General features: G+C 42.7%; 1 protein-coding gene across 1 annotated transcript in view; it reads left to right on the forward strand.

The window, feature by feature from the left end:
* The window catches only part of SRGAP1 (SLIT-ROBO Rho GTPase activating protein 1), a 274898-nt gene extending 263734 nt beyond the window's left edge, over positions 1-11164 (forward strand). Inside the window, exons 20-22 of the mRNA XM_059936403.1 lie at positions 563-697; positions 831-1170; positions 5914-11164. Coding sequence (XP_059792386.1) covers positions 563-697; positions 831-1170; positions 5914-6291 — 853 coding nt within the window. The 3' untranslated portion in view covers positions 6292-11164. The remainder of the gene's footprint in view (positions 1-562; positions 698-830; positions 1171-5913) is intronic.
* The last annotated feature ends 7599 nt before the right edge of the window (positions 11165-18763 follow it).

The raw sequence follows: 18763 nt of genomic DNA on the forward strand, positions 1-18763 counted from the left end.
GCCTGTGCTCCACAACGGGAGAGGCCGCGATGGTGAAAGGCCCGTGCACCGCGATGAAGAGTGGCCCCCACTCGCCGCAACTGGAGAAAGCCCTCGCGCAGAAACGAAGACCCAACACAGCCATAAATAAATAAATAAATAAATTTTTTAAAAAAAATGTGTCTCTCAGAATGCAAGAAATATGATGTGTGTGTATGTATGCAGACATACAGTCATATATATCTAAAGTACATAAACATATAAATATCTATAGTATAAATACTGTACATACCTGTGGACATCCTTGTAGATATGTATCCCAGGCAGAGAAGAAAAGCATAGAAGGATATTTTCTAGAATTCGAACAGTAGTTGTCTCCGGATGTTACGTTATATTATGGGCGATTGTTATCGGAATTTCGGAATTTTCCAATTTATCTGCCATGAAATGTTGTTATTCTTATGGTGAAAAGAAAAAAGTTACGTTAGTAAGAGAAAGACTTACATACGTAAATGCCATCACTTATTTTTTTGTCCCCATTCATCTAGCAAAAGACCCTCACTCTTGACTCTCATTGTTTCAGGGATGATACGTTTTCAGACACTCTGAGCCAAAAGGCCGACAGCGAGGCCAGCAGTGGGCCAGTGACTGAAGACAAGTCTTCATCCAAGGACATGAACTCCCCAACAGACCGTCATCCTGATGGCTATTTAGCCAGGTAGGTGGAGTGGTCACCAGGCTCCTGAACCTCCACTTCTCCAGGGGCCCTGAGGAGCCATGGCATCCACAGCCTTGCAGAATTACCCCGTGTGATAACCTCTCCTATTCTCTCGCTCTCTGTCTCTGTCTAGGCAAAGAAAAAGAGGAGAGCCACCCCCTCCAGTAAGGCGTCCTGGCAGGACCAGTGATGGCCATTGCCCTCTCCATCCCCCACATGGTCTTTCCAACTCCTCAATTGACCTGGGGTCCCCAAGCCTGGGCAGTCACCCCCGGGGCCTGCTGCAGAACCGTGGCCTCAATAATGACAGTCCCGAGAGGAGGCGTCGGCCGGGTCACGGCAGCTTGACCAACATCAGCCGCCACGACTCCCTCAAGAAGATCGACAGCCCTCCTATTAGAAGGTCCACATCATCAGGGCAATACACAGGCTTCAACGACCACAAGCCACTGGACCCAGAGACAATCGCTCAGGTAGGCTGCTTTGAATAGAATATTGCGTGGTAAGTACCGGTGTGTGATGAAGGAGGCGTACAGGAGTTACTTTCTGGAGCCATGTCTTTTGTATAGAATCAACTAAAGAAAACAGAAAAGAAATTAACCCATTCTTTAATTTAAGGCCATGTGATACTGGAAGGACCCAAGTGTATTAGGTTCACAGTGATTTAAACAAAGACACGGCAGAAACTTAGGACCCAGGACAATCAAACCCATCATTGCTGAATGGCCAGGAAAATTCTAAAAAAGAAGAATGAGGAGGGACTAGCCCTACCAGATCCTAAGTGCATGCTAGAGCTACTAAAACAGACAAATTGATGGAACAGAATGGAGAGCCCTGAAACACATTTTTAGTGTATGATGAAAGTGACACTTCCAACTTAGGAAATGGTGGATTACTCAGTAAATGAAGTGAGAAAATGATGGTTGGCTGTTTGAAGAACAGCAAGTTTGGCTCCTCTGTCACTCCTGAATGCATGTGTGTCTTCACTTCCCAATAGTGACTGCAGAGGAGGGCCTTGTAGTTTTTTCTAACGATCAGAATTGACAAAGTAGGGCTTCCCTGGTGGCGCAGTGGTTAAGAATCCGCCTGCCAATGCAGGGGACACGGGTTCAAGCCCTGGTCCAGGAAGATCCCACATGCCGCGGAGCAGCTAAGCCTGTGCGCCACAGCTACTGAGCCTGCGCTCTAGAGCCCGCGCTCTGCAACAAGAGAAGCCACCGCAATGAGAAGCCTGTGTACCACAATGAAGAGTAGCCCCCGCTCGCCGCAACTAGAGAAAGCCCATGCACAGCAACGAAGACCCAACACAGCCAAAAATAAATAAATAAAATTAATTAATTAATTTAAAAAAAAAAGAATTGACAAAGTAAAAGTAAAACAGTATTAATGGATTTTTCCATCGTTCTACCATTTATTTCCCTCTGGGTCTTTTTACAGCACAGACCATCAGAAAATATATGTATGACAGGAAAAAAAAAAACTGAATCACTGTGCTGTACACCTGAAACTAACACAATATTGTAAATCGAGTATACTTCAATGGAAAAAAAAGAAGAAAATATGTGTATGGCCAGTGAAAAAGGAGGTGAATAGATTCAGGGTTCACCATTTGAGTAAAGTGTCTTCCAGGTATCACTGAAGCTTAAAAACGGAATAGATCAAAAAAGAAAGTGAGAAATTAATGAAACAAACATGGGGAAGTATTGAAGATGGATTATTTTTAATAAAAAGCACTCAAGGAAACCTGCATTTGATATGACAAATTTCCAAGCTATTTTCATTGTCCTAACCAGAAAGAATTTTGGATAGCAAATTAGATTGTGTGGAGAGTTTAATGTGTTTTTACAAAATTAAACCAATTTTAAGTGTACAACAGTTTTTCAGCAAAAACCAAAAAGACTTTTGACCTTTTTGGGTTTTTTTTTTATTTGAAGTGCAATGCAGAGTCCTTTGAGGTCTATTTAGAACCAGTGATATTTGGCTATAATCCATAACATCATTCCTTGTAATAAGCAGGTGGAACAGCATTTAGGTTGGAGAGACAGGGAATAGGAGCTTAGTGGTGGGAAGGTATAATAAGGTCTGTTTTAACCCTTTTGCTTCTAGAACCAAAATCCTTTCATTGTAAATCAATCATAAAAACAAAAACTCGACAGATAAACCAGGCTCTGCACGTTCTCTCTGGGGCAAATACTTGTTGTAAAAAACAAATCCATATATTTAGCATCAAATGGAAATCACATATGAAAATAATCACTTGAAAAGTGATGTCATCCTCACAATATGGCTTCCAGCTGTGTCCTTTATTTATCTTTCCATCTCATCTTCAGATTTTCCCATGAGGACAAGTAAGCCTGCCATCATGGTGTTCATACCAAAAACATGCAATTTCTTTTAGTAAACAAATCAGCGGAATCCCTGATAGAGCTTTTTTAAAAAAATTTACATATCCATATGTGATCACTGGATCTTCGTTTATTCATTTAGCAAGCCTTTATTGAGCACTTACTGTATGGCAGCTCCCATGCTAGGCGTTATGGACACAGTTAAATCAATGGTCAGTCAGCCGCTGCATGAAGGTGCTTATAATTCAGTGGGGGAGGCAGATATGGAAATCAGTTGCTGCTGTGCAGGGCCACAGGCTAATGCTCCAGGTGAGTGGAAGAAGCCCTGGGAATATGGAGAAGAGGTATTTCCATCAGACCAGGGCAGTGGTTCTCCACCCACCCTATCTCACACAGTACTCCACCATGTGTGTGTGTTGGGGGGTGGGAGGGGCGGTGTATAAAAAACATAATGTGGGGCTTCCCTGGTGGTGCAGTGGTTAAGAATCCGCCTGCCAATGCAGGGGACACAGGTTCGATCCCTGGTCTGGGAAGATCCCACAGTCTGTGGAGCAGCTAAGCCCAGTGCACCACAACTACTGAGCCCAGGTGCTACAACCACTGAAGCTGGCGTGCCTAGAGCCCGTGCTCTGCAACAAGAGAAGCCACTGCAATGAGAAGCCCGCGCACTGCAGTGAAGAGTAGCCCCTGCTCGCCGCAACTAGAGAAAAGCCCACGCACAGCAACAAAGACCCAATGCAGCCAAAAATTAATTAATTAATTCTAAAAAAAAAAACAATGTAAAACTGACCCTCTTAACCATTTCTAAGTGTACAGGTCAGTAAAGTGTATTCACATGGCTGTGTAACAGATCTCCAGAACTTTTTCATTCTGCAAAACTAAAACTCTATACCCATCTAAGAACAACTCCCTTTTTCCCCTCCCCACCAGGCCCTGGCCACCACCATTCTAAATACTTTTTGCTTCTGTGAATGTGACCACCTCATGTAAGTGGCATCATGCAGTATTTGTCTTTTTGTGACAGGCTTATTTCACTTAACATAATGCCTTTAATGTAGCATGTGGCAAGATTTCCTTACTTTTTAAGGCCCAGTAATAATCCATTGTACGTATACAGCACATTTCACTTATCCATTCATCTATCGATGGTGCACACCTCACCTTTTTAAAACAAATATTTTGTAATTCCCCCTTTATTATCTGAAAAACTGATGATGTGCCAATTTTTTTTAAACATATAAAGCCCTAAATACAATGTAAAGGAAAAACAAAAGATTAGTATTAAAAGAAATGTATTTCAGAATGCTTAACTACATTAGAAGACAAATGAAGTAGTGAGATGCTTTCACCTACATGTAGACTTACCATAAGTACAATTAAAAACATACGTTGATGTAAGAGTATTATTAAGTTAATTAGTCTCAACTCAGTTTCCATAATGGTGTTCCCATTATGGAAAAAAATTACTATTTTTCTAAAATGGTGGACCACCCTCAGTCATACAGTTCTAATCAAAGCAGAGTATAATTTACATGATAGTTTCATTCCTAGAAAACACCATGAAAAAAATATTTTGTGTTTATATATAAGAAAGTTATGTTCTAGACTCAGACTATTATAAAAAAATTTTCACCTACATAAATGTCTGGAGGACATTTAAAAGTTGAACGAGATATGGGACAATTCATTGCATGTAAATTATCCAGGACACTTGTAAGGTATCCAGTATCTCTGGCCCCTGCCCACCAAATGCTAATAATGCCACCTGGTTATTTTGACATGTAAAAATACACATACACGTACACCATATTACAGAAATGCCCTCTATGGGGCAGTACCACTTCCATTGAGATCCACTGAACAAAAGCGTCAGGGGAAGTCTTAAAATGAATTCTGAAGAACTGCTAGGAGTTAGCCAAGTATATAGTAAGTGCTCAAAAATTATTATTTGTTGAATGAATGAAGCCTGATTTTTCATGCCTATACACTTTTATTTCTTAAGAAATTGTTGCGGTATCTAAATTTAAGCCATCTTTTACCACAGATTGAAATAGAATTCCATATAAGATGTCAGCATGTAAGGTCAAAACTGCCAGAAGCCTGCCACGTGCCTCAGAATGGCCAGTGCTTGTTCTGTGGCTCTTTAAGCCACTGGCGCCATCGCATCTCTTGTCTCCTGCACATTCCGAGTCACGGTAGTCATGTGAGATGGCATTAGGTTTACACACTCCACAGGCTGGTGTTAAAACCGTCATGCTTTTGCTGGTCTGCTTGCTTTGAAGTGAAGTATATGGTTTCTATACCTTAGTATTCATTATCAGCCTAGTGTGTCTCTCTTTCTGGTTATTTTTTTTTCCAGCTAATTATCGAGTTATTGACACACAGCACCATATAAGTTTAAGGTGTACCACATAATGATTTGACTTACACGCATCATGAAATGACTATCACAATAAGTTTAGTGAACATCCATTATCTCATATGGATACAAAATTAAATAGAAGAAAAAATGCTTTTCCTTGTGATGAGAACTCTTAGGATTTACTCTCTTAACCTTCATATGTAACCTACAGCGGTGCTCATTATATTTATCACATTGTACATCACATCCCTAGTACTTAATTCATCTTATGACTGGGAGTTCGTCCCTTTCGACTGCCTTCATCCAATTGCCCATCCCCGCAACCCCCCGCCTCTGGGAACCACAAATCTGATCTCTTTCTCTATGAGTTTGTTTTTGAAGTATGCTTGACCTACAACACTGCTAATTCCTGTTACATGACATAGTGATTCGATATTTCTATACATTTCAAAATGATCACAATAAGTTTAGTTACTTACCATCTCTCATTTCTGGTTATTTTTCAACAGGATATTGAAGAGACGATGAACACTGCTTTGAATGAACTCCGAGAACTGGAGAGACAGAGTACGGCAAAGCATGCCCCCGATGTGGTGCTGGATACCTTAGAACAAGTGAAAAACTCTCCCACCCCTGCCACGTCCACGGAATCTCTCAGCCCTTTGCACAACGTTGCCCTCAGGAGCTCGGAGCCTCAGATTCGACGTAGCACTAGCTCCTCCAGTGACACAATGAGTACTTTCAAGCCTATGGTGGCGCCCAGAATGGGCGTGCAGCTGAAGCCCCCAGCCCTCCGGCCGAAACCTGCTGTTCTTCCAAAAACAAACCCTACCGTAGGGCCCACCCCACCTTCCCAGGGTCCAGCAGACAAGTCTTGCACAATGTAAAAACCAACTGAGCGAGCATATGGGGAGGTGATTAGAAAGAGAAAACGGATTAGTGACAAAAGTCAACAATCCTTAACTTTCCTTAGTCGTGTGCTTATAACTGGAGACCCTTTGGCTTTTCTGTGTTCTCGAATGTAATGTCTGAGACTAGCTAAATTAACACGGGCATTTGTATTTTGTAATTTCATCCTTTTTTTTTTAATAACTGGACATATCCTGTGTCATTTTAAAGACAATAGAAACACTTAGACTTACTTGAAAATCCAATGCTGCACCATTTGTAATGAAGGCAACACCGCTCTGCCCTGCACGTTGCACGGTGCTTCAGGCTGAGTGTAGCCTGGATGAGTCAGAAGCGTCCGAATCCAAAGGCAGGAGGATCCGAGTTCCAGGCCTTGGAAGGTAACCAGTGTTGGTCTCTGGCACTCGGGGTAAGGCTAAAGGTGACAATGGCATTGTTTGGTAGCTGACAGTGAGTACCTCTTATTCCACGCAGTGGGGCGGGGGGCTGGCTCTTGCTGCAGACTTGCTGTTGTCACAGTGGGGTATTCCCAGTGCGAGCTGCAGCCCACCGCCTGAATGAGTAGGATGATTGCCTCTTTCGTAACAGTCGTTTCCCTGGGTCCAGGTGAAAGTCTCAGCAGGAGGGGGTAGAACCTCTGCAGTTACTGCTTGAACTGAACCTGGGAAAGGACAGTCCTCCAGAGCTATTGCTGTGACTCTTTCCCCAAGCCTGATCAGGCCCCGGAGGGTTTCCAAGTCCATCCCCTGCATTCACGGCAGACTAGAACAGTCTAATTTTAAAGACTTTCTGGTTACACTACTCCATGAACCCCTTCAGAGGTCTGTTGTTGCCTAGAAAACAACTTCTAGCTCCCCTAAGCCCCCGTGTCTTCCTCTGTGGCAACAGAGAAAGCAGACAGCGCACAAGTCCTTGGTTTGCCTGCCTTCCCTTCCCCTGACAAGATGACCTGGGTTCCTTTAAACGTGCTACAGAGGCCTGATGATCCTAAATTGAATGCCCAGCTCCCCTCGGCGTTTGTCTCTTTGAGCTACGGTACTGGCGTAAGAGCCAGAGCAGCCAAGGTGGGAGGAGGACCTCATGGTTCCAGGATGACTTCCTCCCAGTTGTGCACCCTGGAACCATGGCTTTTTTTGTTTTCTCCGTGTGGTCTCTACATCACTCACACAGTCAGCTGAACTCCACTGACACCCTCTTTCTCTGACATCCTCACCCATAGACAATTTTTCTTTAGCCCATATTTATGCTCTGTTTCTCCTCTATCTTAAAAAGGTTGCTTTGAATTCAGTTGTTTTTACTAAGGTACAGATCACCACTGTCCTACCAGCAGCAGCTTATACCATCTGTAAACCTATGAGCATTTTATCTACTCTGTCGTTGAACTTACTGAGGAAGAGTTTTTTTGTTTGTTTTTTGGTTTTGGGGGGTTTTTTGTTTTGTTTTTTTGTTTTCAGAAAAATGGGTGGCCAGAACTAACCCCTCTGGACCACTTTGATTTCAAACTGGCAGCCAACTACATGCCCACCTAAGAGTTACAGTACGGACTTGGATTTCTCAGCTTATTGGTGGATGCATCAATGTGGAAAAAATGGGGATTTGTACTAAAATCAAGATCATTACTTTGATCTCTACCTCAGTTTGCCAGTCTAATCATTCTAATGCAAAGAGAGATTACATTTATGAGATATTGTTACCTTTCCAAGTCACACTGCTGGTTGCTTGCCTGCAGCCTGATTTCACAAATGGATTAAATAGTGAAAAAAATTATTTCAAGTATAATATTTCCAGGTATTGTAAACCTCTGAATTTTTACAACATCCTTCTTGCCCATTTTGAAAAAGAGGCCCAGCTCAGAATCTTGTGCAACCCCCCACCCTCTCCCTTGAGCTTTAGTGGTCCTTCAGCACCTTTGGGCACCATGGAAACCCAGCCAGGACTGAGCTCTGAATAGCACGAACCCCTTTTAAACAACCTTCCCAAATTTCTAGGAAACTGAAACTTTTAAGATAATCTCCCAGTTCTTTCTAGATTCCACTGTGGTCTCTAATTCTCTGTTGTTACACGGGGAAACAGAAACAGAGAAAAGGGTGGAAGTAATGGGGGAGGAAACTTTAAATCTTTTAGAAATTAAAGAGGATTCTTAAAAAACCAACTCCTTATTTGATGGATGAGTAAGATGTTAACAGAGGGCATCAAAAGGGCAGAGGTGTTTTGAACTTACTAATTTTTGAAGGGTTCTTTTACAAGGTTTAACTTTAGCTTTTCAGATCTTACTCCTGCAAACTTATTTCTTCAGACTTCTCCCTGGTAATCCTCCCCAGTGTCTCCTCTCTTTGCTGTTGACACCTGCGATGGAATGAGGACTGCCTTTCCACCCTCCAGATCAGGACTCCGCTGCCTCGGATGGCAGAGGACACGCTGCTCCAGACCTCAGAGCCTCAGAGGCTGTGCCTTCTTCCAGGAAACATTTCCGAATACTCTCCCATCGCTCCCTTTCTTTACCTGTCTCTGTCTTTTCTCTCTATAACTCTGTTGTCACCCTGAGGCTTTTTTTTTTTTCTTCCCAATTCCCAGGGAAGGATGTGGCCTCAGAGTGAGTAAGGACTCACTAATCCTTACTTTGTTTAGTAAAAGCCTTCAGATTCCAAGGATAAGACAAAGTGGCCGCTTCACAAAGGGTCCAGAATAACACCCAGTAAGTTCCTTAAAAGTTTCAGCAGCTGAGAGGGTTCACCTGTATGTGGTCCTCTTTACCGCCACAGGTGTAGCCCACCGTGGGGAGGTGGGAAGGCACAAGGAATGGGGAGAGAAGAAAGAAAATAAGTCCCTGAGATGTTATGCCCCAGTTTCAAGGATCTTAACGGTTCATGTGCAGTTTGGGAAGTGGGTCATTTTGATGATGGGTAAATGATGGTTCTACAAAGATTACCTGACTCCACTTACACAAGAATATGTATTCACAGCTGATATAACTGAATGTTCACGTCCCATCCACAGAACTCACTGAAGTAGATTTACCAAATTGGCCTTTCTCTTTGGGTGAGGATGCTTGGAGTGGGTCGTTAGGATAGAGTGAACGGTTCTCAGTACCTGTTTCCTGATGAGTGTTCTGTAAATTATTTCAATCCATTGAATGGCCCTTTGTAGAGCTCCATGTTCAAGTGTGGCGTAAACGCCATTGTTCAACAACAGTTTTTCACATTTTCACACAATGTAATCTGACTTTGGTGCCCCTTGAGCAATCCACAGAACAATGTACAGCAGGGTCCCACTTAATCTACAGCAATGAACATGAACAGTGATCAATGGATATAGAGCGCCAAGGGTCAAATTGTATGAGTTTTCTGTCTTTGTGCTTTTGCCATTCCCAAAAATGGGTTTATAATTTAATTAAGAAAAAGAAAAAAGGGGGGGACATGGTGGTCTCCTTAGCATTTGGGAATGAAGCATAGCCCCTGGGGTCTATAAACTGAAGAAACTTTAGTAATCACAGCCTCTGAAATCCAAAGTTAAAGAGCCTGTGGTTCTGTTGGGTTTAGAAGACTTCAGATTTGGGATGACATTTATTCCTGACCACAGTAGTGAGGGGCCATGGATGCAGGAAATGCGCTTGGGGCTGAGTCTTGCTCTGAGTTACCTGCCACATAGGCCCCAAGGCACGGGCAGCTTAGAAGTGAAGTCTCTTCCCACGTATGAATGAGCTCACGACTGGAGACTGGCCCCTGAGCTAAAAGCCAACCTCCAGCTGGGCTGGGGTGTCAGGCGTGGGGCAGGGTGACTGGCACAGCTTTGTTCAAATCAGTAAAATAAACTGGAGATTGAGCTTTCACTCACCCACCCTAGTATACTTTCTTTACAAAAAAAAAAAAAGTCTACGTAGTATAATCAAAATGGTACCTGTATCTTAAAATTACGTAGGGAATTTTGTATGCTTAAATAATTGTTCTGGGTTCCATAATGCTTATCTTAGAAACTGTTTAGTAAAAGAAAATATATAAACCGTGCATTTGTGAATGCCCCCCCCCCCTTAGAACATTCATCCGAGCTCAATGTGTAGTGTGATGGTTATTATAGATGTTTAAAGTATAGTAAGTGGCTGTGTGACAGGAGAGACTGCTATTTACCTACTGACTTAAGGGTAACTCCTGCCCACATAATTAAATCAGTATTGTCCTTTCCTGTCGGTTTGATTAATTGCAGTATTGGTGGCTTCCTGCTTGTGACTGTTACCTGATCGTGTCAATGTACATCTGTAGTATGTACATGTGAAAGTGCCTTTCTATTTTAGAGGAGTTTTAGCCTTGTTCTTTACTGTTGCCCCACCCACCTCCTCCCCCAAGTGCCACCCCAATTCCTCCGTCCACTTGACTGTTTTGAAACTTCCTTCACTCTCTCCCAGCTGCTTCTCCATCCCCACCTTTTCATGCCTCGGTGCTCAGTATTGTCCTGTCTTGCATCCTTGTCGGTCATGGTCAGGTCATGGTCATCAGACGTGTTGTTTTCCTCTTAGCCGTGACTGTGCCTTTCCCTCCCCACAGTCACTCTCCGGGTCCCCCGCAAGTCGCCCCCCTCCCCTCCCCTGCTCATGTGCTGCTGACGGCCATCCTGTTCGCCTCTGCTCTGTACTGCCTCTTACCGTGACATTCCCTCGTCTCTGAGGCGGAAGTAAAGGGGGATGCTTTTCTAGTTCTGGAAGAGAAAAAAAAAAAAAAAACGTTTTGTTAATCTGTTGTGACAATGCACTTTTATGTATAAGTACTGTACATTTTGGCATGTACCATTCCAGGCTTCAGCATACAGTCAGGTCTGTTCTTCATGGTGTATCTTTATAATAAATAAGATAGTTCTGGCTGCCTTTGTCGGCTTCCGATGGTCTGATTCTCTGCCGTGTTTTCATTCCTTTCTTTTTCTAATCACTATTTAACACCTCCCCGCCCCGCCAGAGCTGAGTTGCCTTAAATCGTTAAATCATATGAAACTACCTTTTTTTAAAAAAAAAAAGCTTTCATCTTGGATTTTGGTTTGTGAATTTGAAAATGAGGCCTCATGCACAGGGCCTTGTCCATGAAGCCAGGGTTTTTTAGAAGCATAGTTCGGAGACCCCTCTGTAATAAGAGAGACGAGGCTGGGAGAGTCGTAACTAAGAGGCTGAGAGTGCAGTCCTCCTAAACACTCCAGACTGAAATCTTTCCTTTGAGGAGTTTCTGACACAGTAAACCTTGTCAAGCTGATTTTGGGTTTCATTTGAATACATTGAAATGCAATCCTTAGGTATATAGACTATGTTTAGAATTCCCGCATATATGGATATTTTATCTTCAAACTTAGCTTTTTTTCCTAACTCTTGAGGACTAGCAATACATAATATAGTTTTGTAAAACTGTTTCAGCAATGTGCAGATTGTATCAGCAATATACCAGACTGAATACTGATGGGCTGTTTTTAAAAAAAAAAAAAGACATAAATTGAGGGGAAAAAACTTTTATGGAAGCATAAAATACATAGAGAAAAGTACACAAATCATTAGTGTAAGAGCTTTCACAAACTGATACACTAATTTATCCACCCCCCAGGTCAAGAAATAGCACATTATCAGCCTCCTAGAAGCTAGGTTTGTGCCTCTCCAAAGTTACCAACATCCTGACGAATAACACCATAGTTTGGTTTTGCCTGTCATTTTAACTTTCTACAAACAGACTCACGGTGTGTAGATTTTCTGTCTGGCTTCTTTTCTTGAAATTTGTGTTTTCGAGAGTCCATGTTGTTAAATATAACGGTAGTTTTCTACATTTTCAGGGCTGTATAGAATTCTATATGAATATGTATAGTTTAGTATTTCCTAATTAAACTTTAGGTATTGTATGCATGGCTGTATAGAATTCTATATGAATGTGCTTGGTGTTTTATTTTAGTATTTCCTGATTATACTTTGGATATTATATGCAGAAATCTTTAAACATGGACAAATTAATGGGAAAAAAAAAAAAAAAGACCCACCTGTTAAAGGAAATCTTTCCCCCAAACATGGTGGAATGACTTTGAACTAAGCCATTGACTGGAACGCCTATCTGAAAGCAGGTAGGTACCATTTTAGGACCCGAGAGTTGGATTTAGAGGCTGCCCCATGGGAACAAATGCCCAAGTCAGACTATAGGATTGTTCCAGGAAAGCCCCACTGTCCCGCATCTCCCTCACTACTATCCTCAAATCCACGAGCCTCAGCCTCTGCCACAACCTTCCCCATGTGCGCATGTATCCCTCACGCCTGAATTAGCAGCCCACGTGAGTATGGTTGTCAGCTCCCACTGCTGGCCAGCACCCTGTAAGAATATTAGGAAGTCAGGGAAAGGGAGTTTTCTGGCTTCTATCTTCAGTAGTTGGGACTCAAGCAGAAAATTCCCAAACTTGATCTAAAATGCCCAACAGGTCCTGGAAGCCAAAAATTATGGCAAATTCTATTCCATGGGCCATATACCCCCTTTTGGATTTTGGAAAATAGGGTTAAGATACCTTTGGGAAGTAATCATGGTGAGGTTCATCATTCTTCAGTAGACTTTCATCTATATAGTAGATAGAAAACTTGCCTTCTACAGTGAAAAACGGTGATTTTATCAAGATTAGTCCTTAGCAAGAGTGGCCAGAGAGCTGGGACCAGGTTGGATATCAAAATGTGTGTCTGTGTGTTTAAGAGAGAGAGAGATTGGTCCTCCTGGAACCCTGAGACAACATTCCTTATTCAACATTAACATCTTGAAGGAAGTTAAGATATTTGCAATCCAGTTCTGGCGAATAGTGGGTGCCCTCTTCCTACACATCAGAGTGCACTCTCCATCAAGTGCACTCCTGGGATGATTGGCTTTCTTTTAGCTGCTTGGGTGTGCAGCTGAAGGGAGGACTACTGATGAATTATCCTCCCAATGATGATGCACTGTACTAATCTTTTGTCTTTCACATATCCAGGGAATCTCTTGTGTAAAAACTGTGCCTCTCTAAATGAAAGTGAACGATCATGTCTGTAAGCTAGGGCAGAGGGAGGCACCATCAATAGTTTGGTGGCATATTTGAAATTATACAATGATATGAACTAATTTGAAAATGAGATTTGGCTTTCTAAGCCTCTGATGGATGGACTGCATCCATTTTTTTTTTTTTAAAGGCAACATGGTCAGGATTTCATATTGAAGGTACAGACTGTGAGCCAAAGATGATTATTGCATTAGTAACTGAATATTAGCAGATGCATTAGGAGAAGAGGGAAAATTTTTAAATAAGACAAAAATCTATTATCTGATCCTAATTCAAACTCAGTTACTAGACTTCTACAAATCATCAACCAATGCCTTAATTTCCCAGACAGAAATAATCCACAGCAGCATTTTAGTATATTGTCTTCTAATCCTTACACTATGCTTATTTTTAGTGGAGTTGAATTTATATTGTGCATATAATTGTGTATCCTTGTCAGGTTTTTCTCCCTCATATCAGTTCATGTTACAGGTCTCAGTAAACATGATTTTTTTAAGGACTGCATAATATTCTAGCATATGAACATACCATAATTTATTTAATCATTTTCCTATCACTGAGTGAGCCTGTTTGCAGGTTTTTTTTTTCAACTGAATGTTCTACAGAGCTGTAGTAAGCAGCTCTGTACATAACCACTGTCTGCATTTTGGATCATTAATTTAGCATTGACTCCAAAAAATGAAATAACTGCATCAGGGGGTATAAGCATCTCTAAATTTCATGATGTTGCCAACATGTTTTCTAGAAAGTCTGCACAAATTTACACTACTGCCGGCAAAGTATGAGCACAGAACACAAGCTTACAATACTGTCATTTTGTTTCTTTGCCAATGTAATAGGTAAATGAGAGTTTTGATCCAAATTCTCCACAGTCTTTTTTAAAGTGCATGTCCTCATTTTCAGAGTAGAAATCCCTGTTTTACTCACCTCTTTGTCCTCAATCTCAGATGTCTCCCTCCCTATCAATTCAGCTGAACATCAGCAGACAGAGGTTTTCCCCTAGGCACCTTAAACTCAAGAGACCCCAAAACTAAATCCACTTTCTTGTATTCCAAAACATATTCCATTCCCCTCCACCAACATCCAATGTTTTACTGATTTTTCTCTCTGATTTAACCTAGTTCTGTGCTTCATTCCTTTTTGCCTCAACTATTGCAGTATCTTCCCACATAGTTTTCCTGGGTCCATTGTCTTCCCTTTGCAAGGATTCTCTATACTCCTGTTAATCATCTTTCTTTAAAAAAAACAAAAACGAAAACAATCTAACAAACTAGTGAGTAAAAAACCCAACAAGCAAGCATTGAAAACTTACTATCTACTAGACATTGTTTTAGACATGTTACATAAAAATAGCTAATCTGTATTGAGTGCCAGACACCATTCTACAAACATTAATTTAATCCTTACAAGAAAGCCAAGAGAAAAAGCTACGACTATTATCATCCTTACAAACGACAAAACTAAGCCAGGCAGGGTTAAGAACTTGCTGTGGTCACAGAGCTAGCCAGTGGTAGAGCCAGGATTTGATTCCAAGCCACCTGGTCCCAGAGGTTGTGCTTGTAATTACTGCTGCATCCTGACCCCTGTAAGATGCTCACATCACTCCCCTGCTCAAAAACCATATGTCGCTCCCCACCACAGACCCAGAACTATGTCTCATTCATCTTTGCACCTTCAAACCTAACATATCATTAACTAACAAAACTGAAATGAATGCAGTATCTGCCACATTGGCGGTCTGCCACTTCAGCCTTCCTGCCCACCACTTGCTCTCGAGAACCTTTACGCTCAGCCCTATCGGGTTACCTTGCCCTGAATGGGCTGGGCTATAAGCTTCCTCACCGCAGCTCAGGCCATTTCCTCAGCCCAACATGTCCCCTGCCTCACTGATATCTACCTGATGCAATCATTTAAACTTAAAAACCCAGCTAAAATGTTACATCGTACACGAAGCGTTCCCTAAATCTCTCAGCTGGCGTTCACTGCTCCGTCCTCCATGCTTCCACAACACTTCACTCTCATTCAGTCAGGCTCTCTTCTGGGCATGTGGCTGTGAACAAGACATACAGGCTTCCTGGTCTCATGAAGTATGGTTCTTAGTTGGATAACAACCGAACAAACCGAATTGTTTATTCTGGCAAAACAATTTCAGGTGCTGATAACTGCTATAGAAAGTAAAAGTGAAACAGAATGGGGTGATTTACAATGTATGGGAGGGGGACTTTAGATGGGACAGTTTGAATGTCACCTCTGAAGTGGTAGAATTTGAGCTAAGATCTGAGTGATGAGAAGGAACCAGGCAGGTGAAAAGAAAGAAAAAGACTTGGCCAGGCAGAGGGAACTGCATGGGCCACTGCCCTGTGAAAAGGCCATGCAGAGTTGTTAGGGAGTTAAAGAAGGTCACCATGACTGGAGCAGTGTAAACAAGAAAAACTGGAGATGGAAATGAAGGCTAAAGAGTGGATAGAGACCAGACTTTGGAGGAGCTTAGAGGCCAAAATAGGGTATTTAGATGTCATTCTAAGTGCAAGGAGAGTCATTGGAAGGTTCCAAGCAGGAATGTGACATCATCAGTGTTTTAAGAAATTGTTCTACACAAGCACAGTGAGACATCACATCATACCTGTTAGGATGGCCATTGTCGGGGGGAATAAAAAAAAAAGGAAAGAAGGAAGGAAGAAAGAAAATAACAAATGTTGGTGAGAATGTGGAGAAATTGGAATCTTTGTGCACTGTTGGCAGGAATGTAAAATGGTACAGCTGCTATGGAAAACAGTATGGCGTTTCCTTTAAAAAATTAAATATAGAATTATTATATCATCCAGCACTCCCAATTCTGAGTATGTATCCAAAAGAACTGATAACAAAATCTTGAAGAGATATTTGTGCATCATGTTCATTGCAGCATTATTCACAATAGCTAAGGTGTGGAGGCAACCTAAATGTCAATCGATATTTGAATGGATAAAGAAAATGTGGTATAAGACCCAAGAAAACCAACTTCCACAGCTTGCAGACCCAGCCTGCCCACATCAGGCCATACCCTACCCTGGGACCAGCTGGGTCCCAGCCCTGCCCACTAGCAGGCCAACACAAGCTTCAGGACATGCCAGACCCCACACCCAACTGTGTCAGGAACCAGCTCCCGCCAACCCCCCTGCCCCTCAGCTATCTGACACCAGCTCTGGGATCCCTGGGCCCTTCAGCCAGATTCCAGGATGTGGCTCTGCCTGCCAATACTCCAGCACTAACCCCAGGAACCGGCTTCACCCACCAGTAGTAGGGGCAACAGCCCCAGAGTCTTCTGGACCCTGATGCCACACACCAGTGAGCCAGCACTAGCCCCAGGGCCCCCTGGGTTTCTGCAGTCAGCCACCTTGTGACCAGGCCCCACTAACCAGCAGCAAGCAGCATCTACAGAAGGTAGGGCCTGGCAACCAACTGGGCCAGAGGCCAACAAAGTCTACCAGATCACCCACATAGTCAGTCTGCCACAACAGAAGGACCCACGTGGCCCCCTTAGGGGGGAGTCCCTAGAGCATATAGCTTGGGTAACAAGAGGAAAGTGCGCTGTCAGGACTTCTCCTACAGAAGGTCACTTCTCCAAGGTCAAGAAACATAACTAACCTAACACATACATAAAAATACAAGTAGCAACTTAGACAAAATAAGGCAACAAAGGAACATCTTCAAACAAAGGAACAAGATAAAATCCCAGAAGAAGAACTAAGTGAAGTGGAGATAGGCAATCTACCCAAAAAAGAGTTCAGAGTAATGATCGTAAAGATGATGGAAGAACTCAGGAAAAGAATGGATGCACAGAGATGGAAGTTTTTAAACAAAGAGAAAGTATAAAGAACAACCAAGCAGAGATGCAGAATACAATAACTGAAATGAAAAATACACTAGAAGGAATCAATCATTTGTAGACTAAATGATACAGAGGAATGAATCAATGAGCTGGAAGACAGAGTAGTGGAAATCACTGCTGCAGAACAGAAAAAAGAATGAAACAAGACGTGGAACCAAGATGGCAGAGTAGAAGGACGTGCTCTCACTCCCTCTTGTGAGAACACCAGAATCACAACTAGCTGCTGGACAATCATCGACAGGAAGACACTGGAACTCACCAAAAAAAGATACCCCACATCCAAAGACAAAGGAGAAGCCACAATGAGACAGTAGGAGGGGCACGATCACAGTAAAATCAAATCCCATAACTGGTGGGTGGGTGACTCACAGACTGCAGAACACTTATACCACAGAAGTCCACCCACTGGAGTGAAGGTTCTGAGCCCCACGTCAGGCTACTCAACCTGGGGGTCCAGCAACGGGAGGAGGAATTCCTAGAGAATCAGACTTTGAAGCCTAGTGGGAATTGATTGCAGGACTTCCCCAGGACTGGGGGAAACAGAGACTCCACTCTTGGAGGGCACACACAAAGTAGTGTGTGCATCGGGATCCAGTGGAAGGAGCAGTGACCCCAGGGGAGACTGAACCAGACCTACCTGCCAGTGTTGGAGGGTCTCCTGCAGAGGCGGAGGGTGGCTCTCTTTCACCGTGGGGACAAGAACACTGGCAGCAGAAGTTCTGGGAAGTACTCCTTGGCGTGAGCCCTCCCAGAGTCTGCCATTAGCCCCACCAAAGAGCCCAGGTAGGCTTCAGTGCTGGGTTGCCTCAGGCCAAACAACCAACAGGGAGGGAACCCAGCCCTACCCATCAACAATCAAGTGGATTAAAGTTTTACTGAGCTCTGCCCACCAAAGCAACAGTCAGCTCTACCCACCACCAGTCCCTCCCATCAAGCCTCTCAGATAGCCTCATCCACCAGAGGGCAGACAGCAGAAGCAAGAAGAACTACAATCCTGCAGCCTGTGGAACAAAAACCACATTCACAGAAAGATAGACAAGATGAAAAGGCAGAGGGCTATATACCAGATGAAGGAACAAGATAAAACCCCAGAAAAACAACTAAATGAAGTGGAGATAGGCAACCTTCCAGAAAAAGAATTCAGAATAATGATAGTGAAGATGATCCAGGACCTTGGAAAAAGAATGGAGGCAAAGATCGAGAAGATGCAAGAAATGTTTAACAAAGACCTAGAAGAATTAAAGAACAAACAAACAGAGATGAACAATACAATAACTGAAATGAAAACTACACTAGAAGGAATCAATAGCAGAATAACTGAGGCAGAAGAACGGATAAGTGACCTGGAAGACAGAATGGTGGAATTCACTGCTGCAGAACAGACTAAAGAAAAAAGAATGAAAAGAAATGAAGACAGCCTAAGAGACCTCTGGGATAACATTAAACGCAACAACATTTGCATTATAGGGGTCCCAGAAGGAGAAGAGAGAGAGAAAGGACCAGAGAAAATATTTGAAGAGATTATAGTCGAAAACTTCCCTAACATGGGAAAG

This window comes from Balaenoptera ricei, chromosome 10 (assembly GCF_028023285.1).
Source record: "Balaenoptera ricei isolate mBalRic1 chromosome 10, mBalRic1.hap2, whole genome shotgun sequence".
NCBI classification, from domain to species: Eukaryota; Metazoa; Chordata; class Mammalia; order Artiodactyla; family Balaenopteridae; genus Balaenoptera; species Balaenoptera ricei.